This window comes from Pleurodeles waltl, chromosome 1_1 (assembly GCF_031143425.1).
Source record: "Pleurodeles waltl isolate 20211129_DDA chromosome 1_1, aPleWal1.hap1.20221129, whole genome shotgun sequence".
In the NCBI taxonomy this organism is placed as follows: domain Eukaryota; kingdom Metazoa; phylum Chordata; class Amphibia; order Caudata; family Salamandridae; genus Pleurodeles; species Pleurodeles waltl.
This window is the reverse complement of record NC_090436.1, coordinates 387,650,194-387,675,683: the sequence shown is the minus strand read 5'-3', so window position 1 is coordinate 387,675,683 and position 25,490 is coordinate 387,650,194. Positions and strand designations below refer to the sequence as shown.

Here is a 25,490-nt window from a genome sequence, read left to right as displayed (position 1 = left end):
GGAGGGCTCTTGCCACTCACCTTGGAAGTCATACTCTTCAGGGGGTACCATCTCCGGATACCAGGTGGCATGATCCACCACAACTAAATATATTTGTTGTGTTTAGCAAACGAGGGAATCAAAAGAGCCAACTATGTCTATACCTACCCACTCAAATGGCACACTAAACCAAGGGAGAAGCAACAAAGATATCTTGGTTTGCCCTAAAACTTGCCACACTTGATAAGTCAGGCAGGCTCTGCAGAATCTCTCTACATCTCAGTCCATACCTGATGAATACAACTGAGGCACCAACCTGTCCTTGATCTTTTTGATGTCAGGTGCCCTGCTAAAGATACCTCAAGGGCTAGAGACTGCAGAAAGTTTCTTTGCACTTGCATATCCACCAGCCTCTTGCTGGCTCCAGTTTCGGGACCCATTGGTTCATTTTATGTCAGCCCAGACCATGCTGTGCTTGAAAAACTACTCCATTGGCAACTGTTTGTGGGCCATCTCACTGAGATCCACAAGAGTAGGGCACCTTCCCATGGTCTCGAGAAACTCTACCTTAGACGATCCTCCAGCAGCTCCTGGACATCTGACTGTCACCAAGACTAACAGACACTGAGTCGTACGGGACCTCAAACTTCTCTGTCTAGAGCACGGGCGACGGGCACCATGTTATGTTATGTTATGTTAAAATGTTTTATATAGCGCCATACTACCCGGAGGCTTTGTAGCGCTAAGAAGGACCTAACATTAAAACAAGCTGGAGAAATCTACAGCATCAAAATAATAAATGAAATAGATACTAAATTAAAATTGCCATGTTTTAATGGCCTTCCGAAATTCCAACTCCTGTCTGATCAAACGGATGTTGAGGGGAAGTGAGTTCCACAGTTTGGCTCCCTGATATTTCAAAGATCTACCACCCCAACTTGCTCTTTTTACTTTGAGGAGCACGACTAAGGCTTTGGAAGAAGATCTTAAAGCTCTCGTAGGAGCATAAAATGAAGATAAGGTTTTTAGTTGATGTGGACCTCTATTATATAGAGCTCTATGAAAAATACATAAAGACTTGAACTTGATTCTCTTCCCCATTGGAAGCCAGTGCAAACTAGTCAAAGCTTGCTTAGCTGATGTGAACTTAGGCATATTATACAGTAACCGAGCAGCCGCATTTTGTACTGTTTGTAATTTCTTAATCACATCCTCTGGTGAACCCAAAAAAAAACTATTACCATAATCCAGCCTGTATAAAATAAGGGCCTGTACCATCAGTCTTTTGGCCAGGGGAGTAAACAAACCAATAACCTTTCGAAGTAACCTCAACAATCCAAAACAGGCAGCGGAAAGCATCCTGGCTTGATAATCTAGAGTTAATTTGGAATCTAACCAGATTCCTAGTGCTTTGATGTGATCCTTCAGAGGAGGTAAATGTTCCAACTGTATTGCCGGCAGAATATTCTTCGCCGTACTGGTAAACTTTCCCAGGAACATTATGTCTGTCTTTTCTTCGTTGAGTTGAAGCCTACTATCAGTCATCCAACTCGAAACAGCTTGCAAGCAGGCTGGTAACGCTGAGTTATCTGCGGCCTTGACCGAAGAAAAAGAGACCACCAACTGCGTGTCGTCGGCATATGATATCAGGGACAAACCAAAAGGTTCCACTACATCTGCTAAGGGGGCCATATAAATATTAAAAAGAGTCGGACTCAATGACGAGCCCTGGGGTACCCCACATTGAGATCTAAACTGTTCTGATAAAAAAAGAACGATCTAAAACCTGAAAAGATCTATTTTGGAGAAAAGATCTCATCCATTTGAGAGCCTGGCCTTTAAGATCTGCTTTTTCCATTCTTTGGATCAATAGACCATGATTGACTGTGTCAAATGCAGCACTTAAGTCCAGCATTATGACAGCTGTCACCAGACCCTGATCCATCTGTTTTCTGGCTTCTTCTGTAAAAGCCATCATAGCTGATTCGGTGCTTTGGGCTGGACTAAAGCCCATTTGTGTGGGATGCAGAATATTATGTTCTTCAAGAAAGCAAGGAATTTGCATAATGACATGTTTGTCAATTAATTTTGCCATGGTTGGAAGAAGAGAAATCGGCCTATAGTTCTTAAATTCGGCTCCATCTAGGTTAGGTTTCTTTAACAGGGGTTTAACCACTGCATACTTCCATGATTTAGGAAAACTGCCACTTTGTAAGGAGCTATTCAAAAGCCCCGTTATAACAGATATTGTGGCAGATCCTCCCTGCATAAGTATATGAGGAGGCGCAGGATCTAGAGGGGAACCCGATTTCAGTTTACTAAGAAGCAGGGAAGTGCTTTCTTCCGAGATAGGGGAGAAACACTGTAAACTGGTATTACACTCTTTACTCTCACTGGACTGATCAGACATTGTCACCTCTTCCCCTGGGAAATTCTTATAGATTTCCTCAATCTTCTGTAAGAAGATTGAGGCAAAATTATTACTGTGTTCCACTGATGCTACCATGGCCAGTGTAATCTCAGAGCCTGCCATGGCCTGCATTATGCTACGCTCTCCTGGTCTCTACTGTCCAACTGAGGCTGACATGAAGCCTTTGCCCTTCTATCCTCCCTTCTTCCAATTCGGTCAAAGAACAGAGTTCTTCGTAGGCTTCTGTCCCAGTCAGGATTCTTAGAAACCCTTGTGGTCCATCCTTTTCAGTCTCAAATCATTCTGTTGGGAGCGGTTTTCCCCATTTGGTTTGGAACTATGCTGTACCCGTCTAAGCAAGGTCAGGCAAGTACTGTCTGAACAGGTTAAAGCACATTTGTCTGAGTCACTCTTCTATAAGTAACTGTAGTGGGGACTGGTAATGCTTTGGTCCATCCCTTTCACCCACTCATTTCAATCACATACTTCATTTCATAGATCCAGTTCTCTAACGGAACTCTATTCACTTCCTTATTCTGAAGAAATCTCTGCAAGCACTTGTCTAGTTTCAACTCAAGCCATCAGATCAAAGCATCCTTCATGCATGGTTAAGTTAGACTGTCATTCTCAAGCAAACTTCCAATTACTTAAGCTTCTTCAAAAGGTAGAGTTGCTGTCTTGGAGTTATCTTTCAGACTCAGAGTCAATCTCAAAACTATGGACTTGCCCAAGAATATCAATGCCTGGTACATACTTGTGTATCAATTCCTTTGGTACCTTAGTGGTGGATTCTTTGGACTATAAAAGGGGCTCAAGGTCTTCAGAGTTAACCATTATTTCTGCAGCCAACCTGAACTTTTTGTTCTGAGCTATTTGTTTTGTCTCCAATTCCCTACCTCTTTCTTGTTCTTGCTTACTCTGTCCCCTCTTCCTATCAGCCAGAGCATATTGAGCCTGTATACACCTTTAACACTTTTTTCTTCCCAGTTGACTGAATGAATATTCTCCTTCTCAAACTCCATAGCCGTATCCCTCTCACTCTTCCTTAGCTTTCTGGAGTCACAATTTCAGAGAAACCTAATCTAATTAAGGATGTGATCCCTGGGATTATGGATATGTGAATCATCAAGATGGGTCGAAGAGACTATCTAGGAGAAACTCTTTAAAAAAAATAAAAAAAAACTTGGGGGACATGGTGGGGGACACTTCAGCAGACGCCTGCACTGCAGGACTCCGAAAGTCTGTGTCAACAGCACTCTCCTCTGTAGTGTCTTCCACTAAACCCTCCACCTGAGTTCCCTTCACCTTTTCTGTGAGGGTCTATTTCTTCCATTGATTCACCATGAAATATGTGGCCTTCAAACCCCATGCAAACACATCCCCTTAAACTCATTTATGGAGTAGTTTATCAGGCTTACTTCTTTCCATGTGCTGTTTGCTATACTTATATGCAGGTTATGCACAACAACCTCCGTTAGTGCCTACTGGAACTGAATCTAGCGATTGATCCTCCAGCTTGCCACCAACTGTAAGAACTTTTTCAAGAATCCTAGGGAACACATTGGATACTGGTCTCAGACGGTGTTGAGAAGAACTGTTTACCAGTGGTCTCCTGGGCAAACCTATACCACTGGATATAAAACTGAGCATCAAAAACTCCCCTTTAGTGCTTGAAAAACAGAGTAGCAAAACTAAGCAGTCCAAGGATTATTCAGGGAGAACTCAATAAATCACACAGAGGTTCAGTTTCTTCCAGCACACCAAGGCTATACTGCTCCGAAATGTCCCAGTTCTCTGGTACCCTTCATCATTGATGCTACACAGTCTGGTCTGGTCAAGATGAGGTGTCTTTATGGACTCCTAGGCCTCGCCCTTCCAGAGTGGTGTAGATCCTTCCCGGTCTACACCTCTGCTCATACACAACCCCTCTTATTTCTGAGCAGCAGCATCCTTATTCAAAGACACGTCCAATGCCTCTTTTAAGCAGTTAGTCTGCTCTCTCCCTCAAAGTAGAATTAAGGCACCCTTTCCTGGCAGTCTACAGTGAAGATCTAAGGAATCTGGTCCTGAACCCTGCAGGTGAACCTGGCCAACTCTGGAGTATAGAGAGTTTCACAACCACTTGTGCGGACACCTGGTAGAGATATCTTGACACCCTGGCTAGAAATCTCTGCCCCATCTTTAACTGAACTTGCAGACTATAGCTGAATATTCCAAACGCTGGTGGCAAAACTGGGTGTGGGCAGTACTGCCCCTTTTGTGTATTCCACTTAGCCTTGTGCAACCAAGTCTTTGTCACAAGTTGCAAGTAGAAGTGGGGTGGAGTGAGCCTGTGTCCCAATCAATTTTTCAAGTAAATGTAAGGTTCTTTCCCATAGGCTCACACTGACACTACAATGAAAGTAAAATATACTAGCAAGTAGCAGGAAATATGACAATATTACTTTCAAGAGTTCAGATGCACTTCAGTCTTCTTTCATAACAATCCACTAATTGAAGCATGTTCTGGATTTTAATAATTTAATTATTTTAAAGATTGATGAATTGCTTTCTATTTTCTGAAAGGTTAGGCCAGCCACTGTTTTCACCTCCATTTACAAATTAATTAAAAAAATAAATTGACAGTTCACGTTTTGTTCGTATATTACGATGATTTTAATGAATCTGCTCTAAAATTGAATTGGGAGTCTCATGGTAGCATGACACAAAACAGGGTCACAAAAGCAGGCTGTTCCACTTGATTACCTGTTAACCCATAGAGGTTAGCCTCTCCACAAAGCCGTAGGCCAGGGAAGGGAAAGTACCTGAAAATTCCAGACCTGTGTAGCAAGATCCCAGATGTAGCATTATTGGCCCACTTCTGCCTATCAAAGATGCAATGGGGCCAGAGGGGAAGTTATATCCCAAAGTCCAAAATGGCTGCCATGTCTCCAGGTTATGTGAGAGCTTGTGACCACAGGAAAATGTGTACTGTGCGGAAAACAAAAACCACATGGTGTCTTCCTCGAGCAGGCACTCAGCAAGGACCAAAAACATTGCCTTCCACAGAAAAGATTAGGCACAAGGGGGTTTGCAGTTCTCTCCCCCATGCCCACCAAGTTCCAAGCTGTAAATGAAACCTCCAGCCTTGCTTCTCTACAGTGCACCTCCACAAAGGTTTCCTTCTCGGCAGTAGGGCTCCTAGTTTGTCAGGATATGTTGCATAATATTCTTACAGCAAACCTGAAGAATTAAGGTTAGAAGCCGATTCCTGTGATTAATCCTCAGGGCTAAACACCTTCCAGTCCACCAAATGTTAATACTTTGTACTTACAATTCTTAATTGAAATTGTTATGTACCTCTTTACCAACTTCCACATTCAGATGTGAAGCAAGACATATTTCTGCAGAACAGGGTTTTAAGAAGCATACACAAAAAAACTGGGTGAAGCTTTAAAAATCTGAGGCAATTTTTATCGTGTAGTAACCGGGTTCACAAGCTGTAAGTAGCATACTTTCAAGCCAGTAACGTACTAGGGTGTTCGATTTCTTTTGTGACCAGCATAAACCAAATAAATATTTGTATTTTTTTTCTTTAAGGCTTTCTGTGCTGATTTTGGAATCGCAATCAACCCAGATAAGTGTTCTTGCACAGGCGGACAGCAACTGACCCAAACGATATATGCATGGATAAATGCCACAAATACAAAATACGATATTCCAATAGGTGAATGCTCAGTGCTGCTGTATATTAACTCTGACAACCACAACAGTTTACTCCAGTCCTCCTCTTGCGAAAAGGCTTTGCATCTTGAATTCTAAGCAACACACTGATTCAATATCCTAATCTGTCTTTCAGTCAGAAGATGGTAACTAATAAGGGATGTGGAAGGGTGGCAGCTTTCTTTATATTCTTGCAGCCCCAAGGGACACAGTTAGGGCCTGCTTGGAGCAAGTGCTGAAAATTGCAAAAGGTTGGAAACTCCTTTCACTGGGTATTTGGGGGGAGAAGACACCCCTTCCAAGTATATGAAATTGCAGTCATGAACCATAATGTTGCCAGCCTTTGGGGGCGAGAGACCACTCTCTGCTAAGTTGGAAGAGCAGAAGGAAGACATGCATAGTTGTAGAAAATACGTTTGTAATGGAAGATGTTGCACAAGGAAAAGTAATCCGGACTAGCCCCTTGGGGAGTATATTGTGAACTAGGTTGATGTTTGGAGGACTATGGGGGGTGGAAGGGGTTTTATCTTGAGGCCTCGCCTGAGACTATGCAGAGTTGTGTGAATTGGTGTAACCTGCCTGACCCTAACCTACTAGTCAGAATACCGAAGTAACATTATAATGCCTCTCTCAGTATAAAGTGATATGGCTGCTTCCCTCTGGCATTGAGTTTATAGCCCTTCCTTTGCATCATGGACAATGGCAATCTGCAATGGTTTCTTGCTTTTTTTAAACTAATAAGAAAAAGGTGATGGTAACTCTTTGTACCCCCAAATCAAGCGGACTAGAACTTTGAAATAAATGGCGGCCCTCTTTTAGTAATAAAAACTCGCAGAACACCATATAATCAAATAATATGCAGTGCAAAAATCTGTGCTAGATCTTTGGAAGTGTGTAATCCAGGCAAGGATATGAGATTACTCATCTCAGTGAAATGGTTCACAACTACTAGGTTTAATTTGACATAGCAATATTTCTGCACAAAGAGTAAAAACAAGAGACAGTAGATGACATTCAACATGGAGTCTGTGCACAGGATGCACAGCGTTATATCATGTGCACAAAACAGTTCACTCAACAGTTTCCGTCCATAAACATATTAATATAAATATTGAGATGAAGTTCATGGGCCCCATATTTTTTGTATTTTTATATTTCCTCTAACAACCCCTCCACTTATATGTCATACGTTCTGTTGAAGCACAGTAAGTCATAACATTTATCCACTTGTTGACTGGAAGGTTTGTTGCCTGGCACCAGTGTTTGGCTAGGTCAGGCTTAGCCACCAAAAAGTCATTGTCCCTTGTGTTCTGGTTGAGGCCCATGTCCCCATGATACCAAGTATCACCACTCTATGGTCAAAGGTCTTGGGCGTCTGGATTTCCTGACAATTAGATAAACTTGTTGCCAGTATGTCATTAGCGCATTGCCATACCACATGGTATAAGGATCCCTCCAGGATCCCACCACATCTCATACATTTCAACTTTCTCACCCGGCCCATCTTCCATTGCCTATTTGGGCTGTAGTAAGCCCCGTATAAGTAGTTAAATTGCATTGATCCAAGGTTGGATGGGATGCCCAGCTTTTGTGGCACAAGTCACCCTTCTCCAGTTTCCCAGGATTTGATTACCATGCTAATTTCACATCTCCCATCTGCTCCGGCACGTTCCACAGGAAAGATTTATATAATCTAGAGAGGATCCCTGGGCTTGGCAAATCCAGCATTAGTTGAGCCTCTAAGGATTTAAACTCAAGGACTTTCTTGAGAGGGCATAAGTCATCTTCCACAAAGGAAATATGGGTTTCAACCTCCATCATGTGCTCTGCTACCATGAGAAGGACTTGCTGTAGAAGTAAAATCTCAGACCTCACTCTATCCATCCTGCTCTTCTTTGCCTCTTGGGAGTCTCATTGCGCTTGCAGAATTTCCGATCTGAATGTAGGTTCACTGCACCACACTGGTGCCCTCCTCCGAGCCGTAATCTGGCCCCTTCCCGGCCTCCATTAGACATTCTTCCTCAGAGCGGAGCTCATTGCCCCACTCCCCTTCACCATTCCAGCAATCAGAATTAAGGTCACATGTGCACTTTGCAAAATCATTGAGGGAAAGTTTGTGGAGAGGTGGTTTTGGTAGTGAAAGGAAGGAGTCATTGAAGCGGACGAAGGATGCAGGCGGCACCGAGTCCATCACAGTCCAATCTAAGCATAGATCACCAGGATCTCCAGCCCACTCACCTTTTACAGTGGGATGACTGTTTTGCTCGCGGAGGTGGCAGAGGCAGCCAAAGTGTATGCAGCCCGCCACTGCTGCTGCCAAAGGTATTTTGTTGTAGACCGGATCACCTCTAACGGCAGAGGGGTATGAGCAGCTGGGATGTCATGAGGATTGCTACCCGCTGTTCTCCCATCCAAGCGTGAGGTCCAGTTTTGGCAAATAAGTTTTCCCCTCACCTCACCCCCGCCAGAAGCAGCTCCCAGGTTGGTGTGGCTCGTCTGCTGCACAATAGAGTGAGAGGTGGCTCAGCTCTGCACCAAAGTAAACGTTGTTCTTTTAGGGCAAGAGCAACCAGGTAAAGGAAAGACCCCCAAGATACTCGGGGCCTCACCTGTTCCCTGGGCCCAGCGTCCTCCTTAAAGGGAATGCATGCTCCGTCGCTCCAGTGTGGTGCGCGCCCCACCTACACCCACTGTCTGCCTGCTGCCTCATTTCTGATGATAATGGTAGGGAAGCATGTGGAGTCTGACATTCCACACTTCGTTCCCAGCATCTTGGGCCAGGGACACCAGAATATCAGTTGTGTTGGTTACTGCTGGTGACAGTCTTCAAGGATCTCACCAGGATTGTCAGGGTAGGGTCGGAGCTTCATTGAGTCACGACCGCCATGTTAGGTGGTCATGCCACGCCCCCTGCAACCTTGACTTTTGGGTAACTTCGTAATAAAAGCCATTGTCAGCATATGAAAAGATAAAGATGGAACAAGCCCTGAACAATACAACTAGTGTACTGGTTGAACTTCATTTGAACACAGAATTAACAAGCTTGTACATAGCACTTAACAGAAAATATATGTGAAAAAGATTTCTCCTCACTGTTGCCAAAATATTGGTTTGTCGTCTTACCTGAAATGATGGTAAAGGCTGCTTTTGTCTATTCCCTGGTTCTCTTAATCAAGTATTTTTATCTACAGATTGACTTTCTATGTATACTTAAATTGTTTGAATCCACTTTAATTAGAGCAATGGAATGATAAAGCAAACCTTTGAGGACCAATTTAATAGTGGATGTTCTTGTAGGAAGCTGGCTATCTATGTAGTGGTACACTATACAGACAGGACAGCAACCCTTGTAGGTTTACAGAGGTAAAAGTGGCAATCCTAAAGGTCTCTTTCATGGTAGTGTGGGTGAGCAGTTAGGCTAATCAGAGGGTAGTGCTAAGCATTTGTTGAAAACACAGTCAATAAATGAGACACTCGAGAAGGAACTAAAGACCAATGTTTACAAAAATAGTTACCTTGTTAATACTATGTTTCAACACCAGAATACTTTCAAGAAAATGAATACTGTTTCAATTTGTATTGACGTAGCAAGTAAGTAACACTTTTACTCACATTAATTTTTTGAGCGATAAAGGTTCCAAAGTATTTTTACTGTAAAGGGGTCCTTGAAAACAGTTTTCAGGGGTCCCCTGTACGTAGTAGGGTGTTAGGAGTGCAGGGTCACAAGCAAGACCAGCAGTACATTTCATCTTCCCTAGGGTGTCCAGGTGCAGTGAGGATAGGAGAGTTGGGGGTCCTGCACACTACACACTTGGCAACATGTGGGCAGGGGTGCACCTGGAAAGAGAGTGCAAGGGGGGACATGGGAATAAGTCTGGGAGCTCCCAATGGTCAGTGGGGGCCCTGGGAGCAAGGGAACACCTTTGGATGTTGTGGACTCAGATCGGGGGAGCTCAGGTGCAGCAGGCCTTTGTCATCCGTGCTCATGCGTCAAGGTATCCACTGTTCTTTGGAGGACCTACAAGAACAGGGACAAATGTCCTCTGCAATGCTGATGTCTTTTGATGGCTGGACTTCAGATGTGACGTTGGAATCCAGTTTGGACTTCAAACAACCTTTGGTATTTGCAAGGGGTCCAATACCCAGGTTTTGGTGCAGCTCGGCTCTGGGTCACCCTAATACCTTCTCACTTGGGAGGGGAGACAGGACAGGCCTCTTGGAGCATGGCGACCTCCTCCTGGGTGACTGAGGTGTCGGTGGACCCAGTGGTAAGCAGATTGAAGAACAAGACGTTGTAGTTGGGGCCTGCAGGAAGCAGGAAAGTAGCTCCTCCACTCCAAGGGAGATGCTGACTGGGCCGGCGAAATGCTGGAGAACCTCAGAATTTTTAGCAGGATGAATCGTGATGTTGCAAGTGTTGGTTCAGGAGCAAGTAGGGTTTCGGCCCAAAAGTCCACCAGTCGTCACAGCGCTCACTCCTTCAGCTTTTCTTTGTCCTCTTCTTTGGGTCAGACGAATCTGTTCTTCTTGTATCAGGGTGCCACCTAAATGCTCAATTCAGGGGTGTGTAGAGTAGTAGCCAATGGGTGACCACATCCCTATATGAACACTTACTGTGGGAATTAAGCATAACCCTGTACCCAAATTTTTAATTCCACCGAAATCAAGTTGGTGGAACCATTCCATTTCAGGTAGCCCACCCTAAGGGTGTAGCTAGCCCATAGGTGGTAAACACCTATTTGCCCAACTAACTTTCCCATCTGTCCTGGTGCCCATTAAGCCTCAGGGCAGGGGAGCTGGGAACTCCCAGGTCTGGAGAAGCCAGGGTCGCATATCAAAGGCAGAAGTGTCTTTGAAGTCCAAGGCCGTGTGATGCATCTTCACTAGCCATCCTACTGGAGTAGATGATAACACCTTCCTCCGGAGCAGGTACTGAATTCAGGCTTCTGAAATGCCTTTCTGGTCTCTCACCACCAGAGGATCAGAAACATGTCTGTGGTGGCAGGCTGGTCGCAACCAGTCAGCCAACACATTAAGAGACTAGTAGGGTTTAGCAGATGCCCTCTGGGTGCACATCATGGTAAATCCAAGACTGGCATCAGGTGATACCAAACAATTCCAGTGAAGCCATTATGTAGCTATGGAACCCGTAGTGACAAGTGTCCAGTACATACCTCAAGATGGCTTTCTTGTTCCCTTACAATGTCGAGCAACTGAACTAGACATCACAGGGACATATCTCCTCAAGCAGATATGTCCTCTTTTCAAATATAATGCATCCTGCCTTAGCGCTCCAAGACCTGCTGGTGGGGTGACTTATGTATATCTAGATGCAGCGAGTGGGGCATGGCACACAATCGTTGTGCCATGTTGTGTCTTCACCTGGCTTACACCAGGACACACAGACTGCAAGGGCAGCTGTGTGCATCTTTCTAGAGGGGTCCCTGAGAGTGGCACAATCCATGCTGCAGCCCTCAGAGAGCCTCTTCAGTACCCAGGCTCCAAGAACAAGAGGTACCATTTACTAGGGACTTACAGAGATATAGGGGTGTGTGCCAACTGTCAACCTTTTACCTGTATTTGGGAAAGAGCACTGGCACTGGGGACCTTTTTAGCAGGGACCCAGTGTACCTCAGTCAAAAAACCTAAGTACCAGAGAGCAAAAAGTGGGGGTGACCATGTCGAAAAGGGGCACTTTCCTACAGTTCTGTCAACGGATTTTCACTCTTTGATTGATCTTACTGTGACAGTGTGATTTTGCCCCTAGCATGTTTCTCCACCTTGCAAAACATCTCTTGATGGGCAACATTTTTATTCCAGTGGTTGTAGAGTTTAAAACTGCGGATGAAAATTTCTTTAAAAAGTAATCTACTTTGTGAACTTGACCAGTACTACTTTTTGGGGCATGTTCGCCTTCAACAGCCAGTTTGTCGAGGTAGGGGAAGACTGAAACCCCTAACCATGCGCAAATGAGCTGCAACCACCACCACCATCACTTTCGTAAACACCCAAGTGGTGCTGGTAAGGCCAAAGGAGAGCACGGTGAACTGAAAGTGCTCATGACCTACCACAAATTGCAAGTAGTGCCTGTGGGCAGGCAAGACAGGGATATGGAAGTAAGCGTCCTGCAAGTCCAATGTTACCATTTGAACTTCTTCTTGAGGAAGAGATTGAGGGCCTGAAGGTCTACTATAGGACGTAGACCCTTGTCCTTTGTGAGCACCAGAAAGTAGCAGGAATAACAATCACAACCTACTTCTGGTGATGGGACCCTCTCTATGGCTCCTTTGGCCAAGAGAGATGTGACTTCCTTGCGGACAAGTGCCAGATAATCCTCCGGTAAGCGGCCGTAGGATGTAGGCATGTCTCGAAGGGAATGGAGTAGCCTCTTTGGATGATCTGCAAAACCCATCTGTCCATCATGATGGATTCCCACTGGGGCAGGTGATGGCGAATCCTGCCTCCAACTGGTCCGAGATTGGGAGGGGTGCGGGGGTGTCAGACTAGGAAGGCTTGGAGGTTGCTGTGGGGGTGGACTGGGAAGAACTCTGGTTCCCTGTCCCACAAGCTTGTGGGATTCCGCATCCACTGCTGCACAGTGGCTGGGAAGCATATGCGGCTCTGTGGCTGGCAGGGTAAAGACGCGACAGGGAACCTCTTCTGTGGTCACGAAAGGGGTGATAAGTAGACTGTGGTGGGTGAGGCACAGTTGCTAGGCCAAGGGACCAAGCTGTGGCCCGGGACTCCTTCAACCTCTTAAGGTCAGAGTCCGCTTTGTCTCCAAAGAGATGGGTGCCATCGTAGGGCATATCTATGAGAGACTGCTGGACATCCCCCGAGAAACCGGGCATTCTCAACCAGGCGTGGCACCTCAAGGCCACCATTGACGCACCCGATCTGCCCATTGAGTCAGTTGTGTCCAGCCCACAACGAATCGTGAACTTCGCTGCATCCCTCCTATCAGCAACGACATGGGAGATGATAGCGCAGGCCCCCTCTGGGACCTGTGGCAATACCTGCGCAAATGTATCCCACAGTGAATGGGTATAGCAGCCCAAAAGGCATGCAGTGTTTACGGACCTCAGTGCCATACTGGAGGAAGAAAAGATCTTCCCATTGTGGTGCAATCTCCGATTCCCTATCCGGGGGAGCGGATGAGAATGCGTCAGATGAGGAGGAAGCCTCAGTGACAAGGCTCTCAGGTGTGGGGTGTTGGGACAGGAATTTAGGGTCGTTCGGAGCAGGCCAATGGCGACAGCCAATTGTCCTATTTACAGGAGCCCCTGTGCTGGGTCTGGACCAAGTACTCAGAAGGACATCAGTGAGGGCTTCATTAAATGAAGTAGAGGCTCTTGAGTAAAAGCCCCACGCTGAAGCACTTTTGTCAGGAGGTTACTCCCGACTGCCACAGTGGGAAGCTCAAGGCCATAGACCTCAGACACCCTACTGACTACAGTGGAGTAAGACGCCCCCGCCATAGCCTTGGTAGGAGGAGAAAGCATGCCAGAGTCTGGAGAAGTATCCAGACCACTAGTGTCACCCAATTCCTGTGCCCAGTCCAAGTTAGGATTTTCTAGCTGGTACTCTAAAGGACCCCTCCAATCCTTCCTCATATTTGTACCCATATTAATAAGGGTCCAAATCCAACCTGTGTTGAGTAAACCCCAAAGTCGGAATCAGCGCTGATTGACATCATTCTGGCTCATCAGGATTGGGTTGGTGTTGATTTCGGGCCCAACCAGCGTCGGGAGCATCAACGTCTTTGCCGGCGCCGGGGAAGGTCTTAATGGTACAACAGGTGTCAGCATGGATCGGAGAACGGATCTGGAGGAGCCCTCAGAAGCCAGGGCCGGATCCCCCAGCACAGAACCCAAAGGGCCCCCATCTGAACCCCCAAGGACCCACAGGCACCGCAGGGGGTTCGGTCTGCCCAAAAATTAGCCACATGCCTTCATAAAACTACTTAAGGTGGGCAGGGGTGGCTCTGGCTCCCGGAATCTCAGGGAGGTGCGGATCAGACCTAGAAGGCGGCTCCACGGATGGAGGCCTCCAGCATCGACACTCATCCCGCGTCGCATTGGTTGAGCGACGGGGTGAGGTCAAAGAACGTTTAGCCTTCTTCAACTTTTTCTTATGACCTGAATGTCCAGACGATTTGGAATGGGATGAAGAAGAGAGGTGATGACTCTGCGAGCGGTCTCAAGACCTTCCTCTCGAGCGAGATCGGAAGCAACGCAGAGTCTAGCGACGGGCCGCAATAAGCTTTAGGGACCACTCCCTCAAAGCCTTCAGGTTCAAAGCCTGGCACTCGGAGCAAGACTTCAGGTCATGGTCACGCTCCAGGCACTACGAACAGACCAGGTACAGGTCCTTGACCGACATCATGCGGTGATCGGTGATGCAAGGCTTGAAGCCAGTTTTACGAGACATCCCTCGCCACATGAAAAAGTCAAAAAATCTGACAAAAAATGTTGAAATCAGTCAAAGATTGACCAGGGTTGCTCTTCTCCAGATCTGCGCGTGGCACGGAAAGAAATGAACTGACACAGCGTGCCGGGGTGGCACTTAAGTATGCCCACAATGTCATTACGGCAACCACAACGCCTACTACGAACGTGGAGTCAAGTGACACCACCTGACGGCATGCAAGGGTACTGCTCGAAGAAAAATCTCCGGCTCCAGTCTGACACCCGGGGGAAATTCTAAGGTAATGAATCTGCAACTAAAAGTCTCTATCAGATATGCCACATGTAGCCCAAAGTCAGCAGCAGAAAGAGAGCATTTATTTAATGGTGGTGTGGGGGTGGGGCAAGGCCCCCAGGACATACAGCTGGGGACTCCAGCCTCTTGTGCATGTCCAGCTTTACACCAAGTGCAAGATTCCATGGAGGAATTTAATGCTGCAATCTTGGCAATTTCAACAGTCTCAACTACTGTTGTGGTTTATCATGGACCCTCCAATGAGTCGGCATCAATTAAAATGATGCATCTGCAAGAAATAACATTTTATGAAAATGACTAACTTTGAAATAGAGGATTTGCCAATACACTCCAAAGTCACCCAACAACACAGATTGCTTTCTACTAATTATATACTTTGTGACAGATATCGAACACCAAAGAAATGTTTTCCTTCTAACGCTGCTCATCATGCTGATTGTTATTTTGTTATTATTAAATGGACATTATTTTCCAGATAAAACTGTGCTGTTAACTGTGGCTTGAGAAGTGCAACCATATTCTTTGTCTCAGAGTATGACAAAATTATTATGCTGTGAATATTACCCCATTTCCAGTGAGAGGTGGTATGGTTTGGGAGAAGGTTGCTTATGAAAAAATGGGATCCACTGAATTTTGCAAATTCCACATGCTTAAAAGATTTGAATGAATGTAATATTAATACAGTGTTCCTTTTTAGATGCATAGGACGTTAAAACCATTAAACATATGAGGTTAGAATTTCAGGGTGACAACCCTAGACAACAAGGATCCTTATATAAGTGCTGATAATTCCCAGGCATTGTTTTTAAATATTCACCCCCAATTTCTTACAGAAATGTCCTTACTTCCACAGTGCTGACAAAACTGATCCTTCAGCTTTTTACAATTCACAAAAGCTAGAAAGGTTCCAAAAGAACCTTATTACCAATAACAAACAAATCTACTCCCGCCAGTTTATGAAACAATTTTGTAATACAAGAGCATGGGTATTAGTAAGAAAACATTGATAAGAAAAGGTTTTTGGGAACCGAATTTTGGCAAATGCAAGGTAAAAAAACCCTGTGTACAGCATTTATAATACCCAGAGAATTCATTTTCCTGAAGAAAAAAAAAAAATTGCAGACCACTTGCCTGGGATTTGAGACAATGAGGGAAATTAAGAACACCCTCTATTTCGAAAGTCAGTTTGAAAAACTTTCCAAATTGGCAGACAAAACAGAAAACAAAACATCACAGATGCTGAATTAAATGACATGATATAAGTTACCAAAGCTACACCCTGAAGGTATAGCCCGATGGCCCACTGATTCTGGTATATGCATGCTCGAAGTTCTTCCCAAAACTCCTGGTTCTTCAGCTAATCGTCCAGGCCCCAGATATGATAGATACACACTTATAGATGTTAGCACCTACAGTGTGGGTAAGCTGTGCAACCAATTGCTAACACATTCCAACTCAACAGCCGTAAATGAGCACCTGTCCAGAATTTGTGAAAATGTTGATTTTTTCCGATTTCCTCCCGGTCCACACCCAGCTAAAATTAAACTTATTTTTAGTAGCAGCAGGTTATGCGATGCATAATAAACAGTAGAAAATACCCAGAAAAAGAAGCTGCTGAGAGAATAAGACAAACAGAGAATTGTTTGCAAATTATAGATCAGTGGTTCCCAACCTTTTGACTCCTGAGGACACCCACTGAATCACTACTGTACGGGATTGTACGGAACCCCCAAGCAATTTGTATGATTTAAATTTCAAACATTAAAAAAAGTAATTCACAAAAAATACACAGACAAGTACACACCAAACAAATACTCTAATTACTAGATATAATTATTTTATATTAAAAATATGCAAAAATGTTAATGTGAAAGTTGATGCTGCATCTCGGCAACTAACTTTTCAATGTTTGGTTTTATTTAGGAAAGCTGAATACTCAGATCAGATTCTACATTTCCCAAATGATTTCCGTTTTTATTTTTTAGGTACATAAGATCTGAGAAAGCTTTTTCACATAAATATGTGGTGGGAAAGGAAGTAAAACCATAAGGGATTCTCATCTCTCCATAACCTCTCTGTCACATGTAATTATTATTTTTTTATAGCACCTCTTATACCATTGTAGGGTGTCTGAGCACTTCAGAGGGGACTACAAAGTGTAGAATTCACACGTCATCCACACTGGTAGGCATTCTCTAAGAGTGCTTACTTTGGAGAATCACAAACTCAGGATTCAGAACATAAGTGTTTAGCATTTACTTTGATAATAAGAATGTATTTCGGTGCAAGCAAAGCTTTTTTAGCAGCATAAGGAAAATGAAAGACTGTGGGGCGGGGGGACATAACTTTCTAATTTGTGCCATGCAGTTTGCATGCAGCTCTTTGATGGCAGTTCATAGCTCACTGAGCTAGATTACAATTGTAACTTATGAACTGCACAGTAACAAAAAAACCTCTGTGACAAAAGCAGTAACTCACTGTGATATGCACATAAAATAATGTTCTTTGCATGATACACGTTCTTTATAGCAGGCATATTAACCATCTGCGCTACCTTAGATGTGTCAAAACTGCCACTAGACAAAACTCCCATCTCTCTCTAGCAGGTACATTAATCATCAGAGTTATATTGACACTTATTTTTGCCCAAAAGCTGCCGGATATACTAGGAACTCTACAGTGCTTTTAAAACTGCTGCACACAGAAGTAATAAATATAAAAATGCAAGTGTTTCAACAGGCCCCAGCGGGGAAGTGCCTTCCTGCAGACCCCCTTGGAATGTGTCACGGACCCCTGGTGTACCCTGACCACAGGTTGGGAACCGCTGTTATAGACAATGGTATGCAAACACTCCCTTGTATGGATTGAATGAAATATCTTCAGCCTTTGATCTCCTAAAAGAGGTCTTGAGTCTTCTCCAACATGGACAGGCTATGTTGTGGACAATTACACAGCTAAATTGGCCATTGCAAACACAAAGACCAAGAAAAGTACCTTGGCGGCTCTTAAAAGAGTGCTGTGCTTGAACCTTATAATTTGACTTCTTCTCAAAAAAACATGGTTAAGGAAAAAAGAAAAACACTTATAACCTGTAATTGCAAAAAGAACAAGGTGATGGAAGGAATGCCTGAATTGATCTCAGCCACTGGCAATAGCTCGGGCGGCATCCCAATCCATCGTTTTTTGCCCACCATACCATCTCAGTTCAGACCCAGACACATCCAAATCTTGACCCTGCTCCTCAGGGGATGCTGTGTTTAAATCTTATAATTTCACTTCTCAAAAAAACATGGTTAAAGAAAATCCACCTATGCCCTGTAAAGCATAGAACAAATAGAAACTCCATTTTCTGTAGCTGAAAATCCACATATCACATGGCTCCAACATAGAGTAATCTCCCTTCCCATTACAACTTTCTACTTTCACAGGGGCCTATGTCAAAGGACTGTATCTGCCAATCATGAAGTTTGCTCAATAGGATGAACAAATTGTCAACACTCAAGTCATCAACAGTAGCAATGCTGGGAGTATCTGATCTGTCCAGAATCAATGCAAAAGCGATGTCTTCATACTTCAGTATGTTGGATATCCAGGTCCGGAGTCAGCGCCTGCGTCTATCTCTTTCACATGTAGTTCCTGTCAAACCAAAAGAGAAATGCTGCTTTTCCATCGAACATTCTAATGCAAACACTCCAAGTACTGCGGCAAATGCTCCCGAATATTATGGAAATTACATGACATCATCACTAATTGGGAAAAATTGATTGACGTGCCGGGTAGTTTTTCAACCCAATAAGGGAAAGAAATGTGGCTGTTTTCCGAAGTTAAATGTATAATAAACTGGACAGTTTGTACCTTTGTATATTTTTATCATCTGGGCCGGTCCACATTAGTTAGAAACCAAATATATTGCTAGGTTTACTTTTTATCAGCATGCATATATTCTTAAAGTGTTCCTATATGAAATGCTTTTATACATTTACTCACACCTTCAAAGTGCTTTTATATAATATTTTATTGAAATACACCTATACGCAATGTTTCATTCTCAAATTGTATAATTTCATAAAATGTATCATACCCAATGCTTTTTAGTATAGTGCATGTTTCTAAATGAGTAACTCAACCCACAATCCAGGGATTTCGTGAACAGCATGACAGCTCTCACTTAGGGGGGTCTGTTTTTTGTTTCCTGCCTCTGGTTAGCCTTTCCCCTATCTCAATTAGAAAGTGGGAAGCTCCTCGACACATGCAAAAAAAATGCTGATATCATTATGGGTGTCAATCCTGTAGGATAACATGTTTTCACTTCAGATTAAGGAGCACAGACAATAAAACAAAAAATGACCGTTGATAGTGCAAGCTTATTATTTAACCTGGTTTTGTTTTGTAAATATGGGATAAAATTAGTGGTCAAACGGTATATAACTCCCAGAATTTAATCACTGATTAGGAAAGGTCTTTGTGCCAGAATTATCGCCAGAGGTCACGACAGACTGCTGAGCCTCTTGCACTCAGTCAGAGGGTTGATTCCGGAAGCCATGAAGAAGGTGTCCTTGAACCTGAGCACAAGTCCTGCTTCTGGATCAGGGCTTTGATAAAGAATTGCTATTGCCAGCTATTTAAAGGTATCCTGTGCAATCCATCCTAAGAAACTCTTAAATTCAAAAGGCAGGTTTGCTATCTAGTGCTTCAGCTAAGGCTTAGGGGTTAGCGTAGCACTAGAAATAGCTTTAGGGTGTTAGGATGTAAAAACTCACTAAATGTTAGAAATCTTTATCTTGTTTATGCTGTCGGGTACATGCTTTTATTTTTATTTTTCACTTTTATTCTTGCCTTCTGTATGGATACTGTACATATTTTATGCACTAGACTGAGGATTTTAAAATAAACATTTTAAGACTATGAGTGCCCGTTTCTTAGTGCTATCATTCATAAACAAAAGAATGTCTGGATTGCATTGAAGGTTCCTAATCCCATTTTGAGGGGCAGATAGTAACCTGAAAACATGGTCTGTGCAAGACTGCACAGAGTGCTGAAGATAGGGCTGCAGTCCATTTAGCTTTCTAACTCAATGTTCATGCATTGAAATTAGTCCTTGCATCATAGAATTTTACATCTGAACAGAGGCGGCCCCCTCCACTATGGCGGAGGAGCATCGCCCCACTGCTGAAAGGCAGTAGAGTAATAAATTATTATATATATATATATATATATATATATATATATATATATATACACACATACATACATACATACATACAGCAGGGTGGGGCCAGCATCCTCTGTGTCAGAAGGGAGAAGGAGTGGCAGGTGCACTTCTAAGTGCACATGTTGGTTTGGCTGGCCTCAGTGCACTTAGAACTCTTCACCCGGGCTGTGTTGCACAGTTGGGTGGAGACCAAGCGCAGGCTCACACTCCCTCACTGAGTGGCATTTCAGCCCACTCAGGCCAATCCTGGCGCTTCTCTCATGCTGTGCAACAGCATGAGAGAAGTATATGGATTGGGTGGGGAGGGGAGCAAGGCAAGCATAGAAGCGCCGCGGTGGCAGGTGCGGCAGAAAACCAAGGCGGCAGGTAAGTGTTTTTTGTTTATTATGGCCCCCTCCCACCCTGTCTCCCAAGCTCCGTGTCCTGCCCCACCAGCCCTTCCTGGCAGCAGCCTCCCCTGTGACTGCAGCCCCCTAGATTTCATACGAGTTGGACAATAGGAAGTTTATTTTTAATATGGCCACTGAGGTAGAGGTGGTGGTAATTATAAGGCACTCATCAAAGGATGATAGGGTGTTGTTGCTATTAAGAATTCCTGTGTTAGGTTGCTCGCCCCATACCATAACTTTTAGTCATATTCTGACTATGAACAATGATATTGTGGATACTTCATAACCTTCACAGTAGCAGAAAATTTGAGGGCTGGAGCTGAGACAAAACGCAGTTAAAACAACAATACAGCTGAAACTCTGGGAATTAGGATATTGAAAGTGCTCCAACTGACTAGGAGTAATATTTGTGTTTCTGGGTGGAGATTACAGGAGCTATACTTGTGCATGCCAGTTGGCTGTTAGTTTGAGGTTTTCAGTTAGAGATATTAAGTTAGCTTTTCAGAAGTTGGATCTTCCAGGCTGGCACTACAGAGCACATTTTCTTTGATTTGGGCCTAACATGGATGTTTTCTCAGGACGTGAGATAAGGGACATTGAAAGTTGAATTTTGGGTTGTTGCAGAGAGCCAGAAGAGATGCGTTATAGCACTGATTCTGTTTTGTTTCCGTTTTATGATTCCTCTCTCCCACTCTCTCTACTTCTCAACGCTGGATGTGTGCCAGTACCAAAGTAAGGGATACTGCAAGTGTGGAGATTGACACGTGTTTGTTAAATGGGTGGCACAGAGGCCTTCTGGGAAGCAACTTGGTATAGATGCAGGCAAGATCAATGTGCAATGTTGTAGAGGAGCAAATATTGACAGAACTGTGATGCTGTTTATTCACCTTAGTGGTTCACCTGGGTACAAATGACCTAGTTCAAAAGATGGGAGCTGATGCTCTTAAAAGGAATAAAATGTGATCTTAGCGAGAGAAAGAGGTTTTGGGAAGGCACATATATTATTTGGACAGAGTTTATTTCTATGAGGATATGGAGGAAAATGCTAAAGCCATCAGCCAAAGATAGTACTCCAAGGAAAGGGAATAGTAAGCTGCAGGGGTGTGTGTGACAATGTTTACAAAAGGTTAACCATAAAGATCTAAATTTGAGGACTATTGCCCTTTCCTTGAAAACTGGGTTCATCTTTCCTTTCTAGGAAATAAATATTACTTGATGGTGCTGCAGGACATGGCTACACAACTGTTGGGAGAGATTTTGTGTGTTTGCAATGTGGTTATGCTGAAACCAAGAAAGTAACTCACACTGAAGGAGTATTTTGTTGAGGGGAGTATAGGAATCATTGTGAGCTCACTTACTAGATGCTGGCTGAGGACTGCATAGAGGAGGCAAAGGACGTATGGCTTAATCAGTGAAAGGGTGAGCAGATTAGTGGTGGTGAGGGTGCAGGTGAGATGCGAGCTCAGGTGATGGTGGCAGGGGAAGTGAAGAGGACGCGAGGAACAAGGAAATAATAATGGAAAGGGGCCCCAAGGATGGTGAGAGGACAACTGGTGCAGTGAAAAGTAAGGAGAGATGTTTAAGGTTGCTTGCAAGGCTTGAGAGTTGGTTGGTTGTTAGGCAAGACTACTGTATTCGTGAGATAGTTGCCTTTAGGGTGAAAGGTGTTGCCAGAGTATTTATTGTTAGTGCAGACCTCTCTCACTAAAGCAGCTTCTTTGACATAACTGAGACAACTGCTGTGACTTGAGCTGACTGGCCCAGGACTGTATGTGGTTATGTAACTCCAATTAGCCATCAGTTCAAAGATTTTTACGCCATACACAAGACTAACACTTAAGGTTACATTACGCCTAAACTCCTATATCACTAGGCCTCTAGTCTTCATCATTGCCACTGTATTGCTTGAAAACTCATGTTTGGACAGTGCAATTGTTTGAAAGTTAACTTTCCGGAAACAACGTCTATGTAATTGAGGGATCCCATTAAATGTAATCTAAGAGGTTACTATTTTTGATGGTTCATGTCATTGTTTCCAACTTTAGTATGTTTTAGCCAATAAAGGAACTTTTAATAAGATACTCAAACCTGGACTTAAATTCTTGAACTTCTGTGGTCTCTCTTATTGATATGTATTAAGACTTTGAGCCAGGGCTGCATCACTAATGGCGTGTCATAGGGTAGGTCAAGGAGGCCTCGAGATGTGTCTCTATAAACCTCTTGGCGTCTCCCTCCCAACTCACATAAAGAGCCCACCCCACCAAATATGTAAATATTTTTTCCCTAACTGTGCCTTCCTGATATCTGCATACATGAGTGTGTCAACTGGCAACACCAGTCCCATCACATACTACGCTTTGCCATAGGTTACTGAGTGAAGAGAGACTGCTTAAGTCCATTGGACCCTACCACATTTCAGATGTCCACCCATAAGTGAGCTCTCGTGGTTGAATATGAATACCTTAGGGTATCATATGAGATGACCAGTCAAATGTAATGGCTGCCAATGCACTTAAAAAGCACCTGTCTCCATCATTATAAGACACATAAGTTTGCCCAGCATTGTGCAAGATAATGTGACATCTTCTAACCAATATTGCGCAATGCTGTTTTTGACTAATTTGCTTGAAATGGTGCTCCCTATTTGTTGGTACCATCCTAAGCCACACAACCAGAGCTGCTAAGATCCACTTCCTGCCAGACTCTACAAACGCCCACCTCCTGTTCGAACCTCGTGCGAAGCACAGGGGGGGCGAAAGAGATTCCTTGTGTCTAATATACCCAAGGTGAAAGGAGAAAAAAAATGACAGCCCACATCCACCTCTCAAAGTGTGACATTGTTTAAACCAAAATTCATGCAAGAAGTGATTAAAAATCAAAGACCCCTCTTAACAGGAGAAAGGGCGAAACGGGTGGTAACTAAACCATTCCAAATCCTAAAAGAATAATCAGCACAAAGGAAAGTATAAGCCTACTTCTGGGTGTACTGGACAAGATGCAACAGTGAAACTGAGCAAGAATGCTATAGATAATAGGAAACAGAAGTTCACAATGAGGGCAGTGAAATTCAACATGAACATCCCAATCCCTGCAGTCGGGGTGGAAGTGGAGACTAAAACAGTAAATGGAAGTTTTGGGCAGTTACAGGTCAACAAGGCCACTGACAATTAAGTGGCAAAGGCAGCGACATTTTAGGCTCTGTGGGTCAACAACTCGCACACAAAAAAACATGGTAGATTGAATGGGCCTGGTGGTCCCCATCTGCACTAGACCATGTTTACACATAACAGTTTGGGCCCCCAAATCAGTGGGTACCGGTGCCATTGTAGGAATGTCATGCCGGTTGACCGATTTGAGCATTTACCCACGATCCCCAGAGATCCTTGAGAGATGACTTACAGGAGAAAAAAGGCTTTCCACCATCATATTAGTTAAGAGTGGCAGACACCGTTTCCTTGACATTGTCACATGCTCAACTGATTCTTAACAGAGTCGATCCAGGGCAACGAACCACTCAAAGCATCAAACTGTGTTTTGGAGGCCAAGGTCAAAAAACAATGTGGAGCTGCTACGGGGAAATTTTGTCAATCCCAGGTCAGTCAGAGGTTGAGAAGCATTAAGTATATAAAGATAATTCACTAGGCAGACAAAAGACAGGACAGCCCCCTGCTTAGCTTAGGAGACACCAGGGCCACTGGAATTGTGCGATCATATAGCTGCAGCGTTTCCCGTATAATTATGGGTTGGCCACATTTGCAGCACGTTATCTATTAAAAAATCTGCAAATTTTAACAATAAAGAAATTTTTTTCCTATCCCAAATGGATCAAAGGTTACTAAAAACACAGCAACACGTGTTGCTGGCACAGTGAAACCTTCGCAAAGGTTGACCAGTCACCTTTCCCCCTCGCATATTGATTTGTTTGGAAGCTGAAGATGTACTAATTCAGGGCAACCTATGCCCGTACAGCGTTAACATGAGAAAAATATCAACATAACGAAGTAATACTACTATCATGAAATATGTCGAAATGCACGGTAATCCTGAACTTTTCTTACTTTCCACCCTATCACATATTTCAGTCCAGCCTTGAAACATAATTCCAATGGCCCTGGACAACACAGTACGTACGCTTTCTTACTCGAATACAAGGTATAAGCCAACGAAATTCAAACATAATATCGTTGTAATGCGGGGACGAAGGGGCTCCACTGCGGAGTTTTGAGGGGTCTGTGGGGCATGTCCCAGGTTTTAACGCACTGGTCCCCGCCCCACTTGTAATGTCTCGAGGCGCTAGGCACTCACCCCTGGACGCTGGGGCCGCCCGGGGAAGCAGTGCAGCAGCCGCGCAGCAGCAGGAGGGCAGCCCGGGAGGAAAGCCGGGGGCAGCGGGAGGAGGCGGCACGGAGGAGCAGCATGTTCTGCTCTGGAAACCTCTAGGAGACGCAGACACTGTGGAGGAACGTCTACGGGGGCCGCAGAACGCGTTGTGAGCTCTGTCGGCCGGGGGAGCGCGGGAGGAGGCGCCTCCTGCTTATCCAATCACATCCGAGCGGAGGGAGGGCGGGCGTGGGGCCAGATGTTCTCTACTTAGAGCCCCTCTGCAGGAACGTGAAGTATTTGGTCTCATATACAAGAGTCCCACCGTTACCAGAGAGCAGTAAAATCGCCCGCAGTCACACAACGGGTGCATGAAAATTACATATTACAGTTGAGTTCTGATATCTCAATCAGACAAGGGAAATCTGGATCCCAATCATAATTAAAACTGCAGTTTAAAAAATAAAAAACTGGCTTTTACTCTAGCGTTCTTTTTTACGTGAGCAGAAAAGAGATTTTTATGGCAACATGCATATTTTTTGCACACTTTAGGAAATTATAGGAACGACAGAATCTTTCTTCATGTTTTTACACATTCTGAACTGTTTTTTTTTTTAATCTGACTTGCATTAAACTGATTTGAATATCTTTTTTCAACAAAGTAACAGTCTTTTAGTGGGTTTAATTTTGCACTAGACATAAATTGTTCATGTTTTCAAACATACTATCTCTTTCATATGAAAGAGAACACACCAAA

The 25,490-nt window shown here is 44.0% G+C and overlaps 1 protein-coding gene across 2 annotated transcripts in view; it reads right to left on the bottom strand.

Annotated features, from left to right (window-relative positions):
• DMGDH (dimethylglycine dehydrogenase) overlaps positions 1-24,937 on the bottom strand; it is a 458,426-nt gene extending 433,489 nt beyond the window's left edge. Inside the window, exon 1 of one of the 2 annotated variants that reach the window (XM_069223303.1) lies at positions 24,719-24,937. In XM_069223303.1, coding sequence (XP_069079404.1) covers positions 24,719-24,831 — 113 coding nt within the window. In that variant the 5' untranslated portion in view covers positions 24,832-24,937. The remainder of the gene's footprint in view (positions 1-24,718) is intronic. The other variant, XM_069223293.1, reaches the window with a different exon arrangement.
• Between the last annotated feature and the right edge of the window lie 553 nt (positions 24,938-25,490).